Source organism: Gavialis gangeticus, unplaced genomic scaffold (genome assembly GCF_001723915.1).
Source record: "Gavialis gangeticus isolate Ggan-Ray unplaced genomic scaffold, GavGan_comp1, whole genome shotgun sequence".
NCBI lineage: Eukaryota > Metazoa > Chordata > Crocodylia > Gavialidae > Gavialis > Gavialis gangeticus.
This window is the reverse complement of record NW_017729024.1, coordinates 68,469,860-68,477,015: the sequence shown is the minus strand read 5'-3', so window position 1 is coordinate 68,477,015 and position 7,156 is coordinate 68,469,860. Positions and strand designations below refer to the sequence as shown.

Below are 7,156 nucleotides of genomic sequence, written 5' to 3'. Positions count from 1 at the left end.
CTGTGTGGGGGGGGGCACTACACCCGGTGTGGGGCAGGGGACCCATCACTCCTGAGCAGCCTCTCCCACATGGCCCCCCCACACCCACAGTCCCCCCACAATCCACCCACAAACCCCATGCCCCCAAGCTACCCACACAAACCCCTCACCCAGATACTTGGCTTTGTGGGTCAAGAGCGAGAAGACTGGGACTGGGGGCAGGCTGTAGGTTGAGAGTTAGAGGCTAGGACAGGGGCAGGGCACTAGCATATCAGTGCTGCTCAGCGCTGCACATCCTGGTGAGCAAAGCGGGTAGAGGCAGCTCTGATTTTTCTATGACAAAAAAGCCAAAAGTGAATGCCAGATATTTAGAATTTATTTTATTATGATGACAGAGACATTGGTAGGCTTCCAAATTGCTTTAAACTGGTAAATATATTGATAAACCACTGCCCAACTGATCTCTCTAGAAATAGACACTGTTTTGGGTGTTTTAAGGAGTGAATTTGGGTTTTCCATCAGAGAATTTGCAATTTTTAAACAGGGCACACAGGGATCTCTGCTGGTGAGACAAGTGGTGAGACCTGGGCAGAGAAACCTGTACAGGGCCAGCACTGGCAACCCAGCTAGAGGGCAGATGAGGTGGCTGGCCTGTTGGACATTTGGGGCCAAGATGACACGCTTGGACAGCTCAAAGCGGCCCACCACAATGAGTACATCATCAGGGTGATAGCTCCCCAGATGGCAGAGTGGGGGCATCCCATCCGAATCTGGCAGGTGTGTAGCCATGGGGCAGGTCCAAGGGGGCGGATGCTGTTGCAGGTGGCAGCAGGTCACAGCCAGAGTGCTGCAGTGGGTAGAGTGTACAGGGGCCACTCCAGGTCAGGGCTCCTTCAGCAGTTCAGCTGGCACAAGGGGCTAGTGTCCCCAGATACCAACTGGCTCAGCCTCAGAAGCCCCTGAGGTTAAGCAGCCATGCTCACCAGGACAGGTTTTTAAACTGTTGGGGCCAGCACAGGTGCTGGCCCCAGCCTCTAGATCTCCCTGGCTGCAGATCCGGGAGGAGCTGGGCAGAGTCAGTTTGCCCCAAGAACTTGCCCCACATCAAAGTGCATGTTCAGGCATGTGTTTCTGAGGCAAAAATCCCCGGCTCCAATTTGTGCTGCTCCTATTTGAGCTGCTGCACGTGCACATGCCTGCATATGTGGACGCACCCTTTTTGTCTATCTGCTTGTTTTTAATACTCCAATAAACAGCATAAAAAATTATCACTAAAATACTAGTCTCTGAATAAAATCTAAGGGATGAATTTAAATACGAAAGAAATGCATGCAATTTTTACAAGCCGAATTAGACATCTTCAAGACTCTGATATCTCCATGTACCTTACTAGCTTTAGTGAGTCATTTGGGAATACTTGCTAATATGCTTGTGTGGCTACAGAACACTTTTGTACTGTGTGGTTTGCAAACAAGAACTGTATCTCTCTGTCTCTTTCTCTCGCTACCCTCCTGCTTTAGTCCAGATATAATCTCTCAATGATTGTATTACTGTATTGCTTCCTTAGAAACATGAACAAAGAAACAAAGTAGTAATGATAATTCTAAATGGCCAAAACAAAAGCATAAATCCCGAAGACAAAGTAACAACAGTGGCTCTGATTTTTCCTTCACTACACCTGTGTAAACTAATAATTCAACTGAAGCAAAAGGAACTACAATGGTGTAAAATTTGTGTAAACAAGAAGAGAACGTGGCTCAATATAAGGTTTAAGAACACAAAAAAATTCTCCCGATTGATTCTTCCTCAGTTTTGATGTGTTACATCACCAACACAACCAACTTCAAATGGACAACACAGCCAAGCCCCAGTTACCATAGAAACATGTTCGATGAGGATATATACACTAAGTCACCATCTCACAGCAAACAAGACTGCATTGCAGATACTAGTCTTTGAAACATATTTCAAAGACAACTAGAAATGTTTAAACCTCATCTTTAACTGTACCGAACATTACAAATGTAGTTAAACGAACAACAGTATTTCATTCTAAATAAGCAGCTGTGATCAGGGTGCAGTACCTTGTCAGAGTAAATACTGCGAGATGCTTATATTGCTGGTTATTTTGCATCTGAAGGAAATGTAACGTAAAAACATAGAAGACTAATGTATATATTGTTTCCCAAAAATAAATCCATGTCTTGAATAGACTAAGATATGTTTTAAACTAAAACGGGAAAAAATAGTCTCTGAAACTTCAAAGTACTTTTTAATTGCTGCTCCAGCAGTTAGGTTATGAACATCATTTTAAAAATACGATTGTAACTTTTAAATTTAGCTAGTTTTGGAAAGTGAAAATGTATGAAATACAATTAAATAGGTTAGGGCAGAGTAGAATATTCAAATGCTCTTGGCACTGACATACTTCCGCTCCTACTGAAGGCAAAGGCAATTTTATCACTGAAATTAATAACTTCTGAGTAAGAATAATACTGAGTGCTTTTGAAATGTGTGCCCATATTTTTTTTACTCAGTCTATTCTATATCTGCCTTCTTAACTCACTGTAATAACCTAACAATTTCAATTATTTCTTACTGTGTACTTACCAAAGACCTGGTAGTCCAGCAATGGATACCAAATTTCTACTTCAGAGCATCGCCTTATAAAAAAAAAAAAAATCTACTGCCAAATCAATATCCCTGATAATTGTACTGATATTACAGCTGGTCCAAAAGAGCCACAGATATGGCAAAATTATGACATACCTTTCCATGTATGAACACCTATTTGATGCAGTATCTTCTGAGGAGCATCTCAAAAGAACAAGATTCATAGCAGTTGCTTTGCCATCACGTAAAATATACAATCACACAAAATTTATGCATTAATCAATTGACATACAACAAGAAATGTGCAGAATTAACAACATCACACCATGCTTTACTACTTACATGTTGCATCAATATTAAGATACAAGCACTTGGTATTCCTTAATACATATGTGGATGATCTCCCTACATTGTTCCATGCTTGTAAATCAGTGCTATGCCATTTTTTAATTCAATCTTTATTTCCTTTGCTTTAAGTGCTTTTCTAATAGTAGATCATATAAAGAATATTGTAGTTCAAAACATACATAACATTAAAGTAATAAAAATCTAATATAATGGCTACTGAATTCTGATCCTGTAGAGCAGCTATTCCAGTGTGCCCATTTTAGCACTGCATGGGCAGATAAATTAAAATGGTCTTAAGTAAATCAAACCAGGAACAAATCTAATAATATTAAATTGCTCTAATGAATTTTACCTACAAGGCTGGGGACTGGTAATTGACCAATTTTTCCTGAATAATTCATTATATAAGACACTATAATATAGCTTTGCTTTGTAGTTGTAAAAGGAAAGAGATATAAAACTATAAGATTAATTCATAATATAGTAGGGATATGGTTTAATGTTTTAAGTGAATGAAACTCTTATCAGATATAGTAATGAAATAAACATTGTACATACCCTGATCCAAAACCTCCTCCTCTTCTCTTTTTGGCTGCTGCAGTAAAGAACTTTTAGCTGCATTCTTGTTTTCTAAAAAGGATTAAGAATATACTAATACATATGTGAATTGAATATAACATTACCCAAGGGTGGAGGGGAGGGACTTCTGAAATCAGAGGGTTTTTTAGACCATTTTGAAGACTTTAAGAATCAAAACTAAATCTATCTATGGGATTTATTAAAACAAGTTAAGTAACTGACCAATAATCTCTCTAAACCTTTTAAAACTATAGCAGAAAGGAACAGTATAGCAATATATTACCTTTATATAATAGGATAAAAGTTACTTCATATGAACAAATTGCTTTTTGAACATTCAGTTTTATAATTCTTTTAAGAGAGATGTACCTATTTGTACAACTGAGGTAATGCAAATCAAGGGGGGTTAAATGACTTCCCCTAGGGCCACAAAAACTAATGAAAGACTCTTAGAGACTTCAACAGGGTCTCTGAGTTGCACCTACAATAAATCAGTGATAGGTAATGGAACCTCGGAGTCTTAGTTAATGTTCTAATTAACAGGTAGTAAACCCTCACTGGAAAATGCTGATAATGTATAGATGTGTTAATATCTGATGCATCTTTGGGATTTGCTGAGTCAAGTTGGAAGGGTCTAAACCAGTGGTTCTCAACTGGGGTGCCATGAGACACTTTTAAGGGTGTTGGTATGTGGATCCCACCACCATAGTTGCTGCAAGACAAGAACATAGCTCTTGGTATCCGCTGCTAGACGGAACAGCTCTGCCAGCTTCCTGTGAAGCCACACTGGGAAGCAGATGCAGCAGGAGTGGGTGCCCCTGGCTTTATTAGGTTTATCCGAAAGGCAGTTGCTCCTGCCACAGCTGCTTCCAAATCTGGCTCTGCAAGAGATATGCAGGGTAGTCCTATGTGGCAGCAGTGGAAACAGCACGATGGTTGAGAATCACTGAGGGAAGCTAAGGCAATACAACAGCGATTCTTAACTCAGGTGTCCTAAATTTAGAAAAATTATGGAGGACTGAAGATTGAGAATCCCTGATCTAAAAGGACCATGGAAAGGATGTGATCCTTTCCTTTCATCACATGGAAAGGATGTGATGCAGGAGATGGGATATGGAAGATTTACCATTAACACTTACCATCTTATGTTGGCCATTTTCTAATGGGCAACATAAGATGAAACATGTCTGAGAGGCACTCACACACTGGACGCCTATTTTATATAAAGGGGATGGGTAAAATGGCTGATCCCATTAGTGGCCACACTCCATTTCCCAGCAGCCACTGCCCACATCGCTGCGGCTGGTTTTCATGGAGAACCCAGGATGGCCAGGCCATGACAGTGCAGGGCCGGGGTTTCCATGGAGACCAGCCCAAGCAGCACTGGCTGGCGCACAGCTGAGCAGGGAGCTGCTCCAGAGCTGGGGCTGGGATTTTGCAGCAGTGATAGTGTGATCTCGAGTTGGGGCTGAGTTGCAATCTGCTGCCTGCATGCCCCTGCCCATAAATATAAACACAATTTCATACATTCTGAAATCAAGAATATACAATAACACAATTTTTAAAAAAATATCTTATACTGTATATAAATGGCATAACTAAACATGGCAAGCAATGCATTAAAGCCACACAATAAAACTGACTTCAGATCCAAAAATTATGTTTTACCTTCATGATGTCCACGTGTCATCATGATCATATCAGGCTTGACTGAGATAGGTATATTTGCTTCCTGTGGTATGTTTATGAACATCTCTGGGTTTACATTCTGTGTACAGGTCATGTATGAAACAGCATGTTTGGCTTCCATGTAATACATAATATAGAAGTTGCACATTTCATCACTGGCTGTGCCCCTATGGGAACACAAGGTAGAATATACTTTTAAGAGTCTAAGAACAAAATGTCAGCTGTGCATATATATGTTATCAAATGCAGCTTTTAAGTCTGCCAGCAATTGCTAAAAAGGTTGTACTGAAGTGCTTTAGCAGCCCACATTAAAACACTTCACAGCCTCAACATAAAAGCCCCATTATCTCTAGCTTCTTCCTGTTTATATTGTATCATGCCAGTTTGCAGAAACTCCCTAAGCATCTCAGTAACACTTAATAATGATTTATGGTTTGAAACAACAGAAAATGGCATAGAAAAAGTTATTTCTGTGTTCAAATTGGCCTTCCTTCTTTTTTCTCCACTGTCCCTTGCATCTTAGTGTACACATTTATCTGAAAGGGAGTATATCAATAGTAAACATTATTCTATTATTTATAATATTCCCTGTTGCAATCTCCTTCATCCTATCTTAAGCCATATTTACAAATCATTACAAATAATCCCACTGCTTAATTTTAATATTTCCTGTTTGTGCTGCTCTGCTTTTCACATTCCAATTCCTTCATTTACTGACCAACTACATGAGTTATAATACAGTGGCATAGGAAGTTTCAGGACTTATTAAGCAACATAAGCATTTCCCAGAGGGCGATGATACTTCAGTCTCTAGGAAAACTTAATCACAAACCTGAGCCTCTGTAACGAAAGAGTCTGTGTTACAGAGATGAAAAGAAAAAAATTCATTACTAACTGCTAGAAATGGGCTTGAAGCAAAGTTGGACTATTCTGTTGTGCTACATAACTCTACCTTTGAGATAAAGCCACTTAATACAACAAGGAATTTTTTTCAGAAAAATACTTTATGGCTTAAAAAATAGCATATTGTTACACAATGCTGTTCCCCACCACCTCCTTCACGCTATATAGGTTGGTATATCTTTTATTTATAAGATGCAACCTTTAATAAATCTGACAATTCAGCAGACAACCTTTTTAGTGAAAGGTTTACAAAATAAAGGGACTTATATAGAGGGTTTTTTTAAAATTAGCTCTCTCAGTTAGCCAGCCAGCCCACACTCATAGAAAGGAACGGGGGTGGACTATTAGTTGTTTGCAAAAGACGTCAATGCTGACTTTTCTAGCAGCATCATGCAGTATTCATTTATTCACCATAGCAACAATAATGACACCAGTCAGGTGGGAAAAAAGAGATGGTTCCAAAAGGGGAATTGGTTTCTCCATGCTTTGAAAATTTAGTGCCCCTTGGAGACCACAAAAATCAGCCTCTACCTTTGGAAGCTCTGGTTAAGCATTTAAAAATCATTTACTTCTTCACTGTCTGACTCCCAATAACAGTCAGTATAATTGTCTCCTCTTTACAACTTAAGTAAAATGGTGATGTGCAACTTAAAAATGAACGTAAAAACATTCAAAGAAGTACATTTTAATATTTGACACAATTTACTAAAAACAGGTTTGCAAACATATGAAAATCCTAAACTCTTTGGAAAGATCCCTTCCATCACATATTCATGCCACTTATAACTATCCAGTTCCCTGAATGAAAAAGCTTTTAATGAATAGAAGCACACATACAAAAATTATAAAGCTATGCCCAAGGCAGCTTAGATGGCAAAAATAGGGTTTTTTATGCCTATTAATCACTTTATATTTGTCTAAACAAAACTTAAGTGAGCAATATACACTAAATAGGGCAATCATCCTTTCTGGTAGATGTGAGCAATTTTATCAATAGGATTATAAAATAATAAACTTAGTGTTGCAAGTGCAGAATTAAGAGCAT

The 7,156-nt window shown here is 39.0% G+C and overlaps 1 protein-coding gene across 7 annotated transcripts in view; it reads right to left on the bottom strand.

Moving 5' to 3' along the window:
• The window catches only part of PAM (peptidylglycine alpha-amidating monooxygenase), a 265,855-nt gene that overhangs the window by 62,662 nt on the left and 196,037 nt on the right, over positions 1 to 7,156 (bottom strand). For all 7 annotated transcript variants that reach the window (XM_019517217.1, XM_019517218.1, XM_019517211.1 and 4 more), the window contains 2 exons: positions 5,188 to 5,375; positions 3,499 to 3,570 (listed from right to left, as the gene is read on the bottom strand). In XM_019517217.1, the coding sequence (XP_019372762.1) occupies positions 3,499 to 3,570; positions 5,188 to 5,375 (260 nt within the window). The remainder of the gene's footprint in view (positions 1 to 3,498; positions 3,571 to 5,187; positions 5,376 to 7,156) is intronic.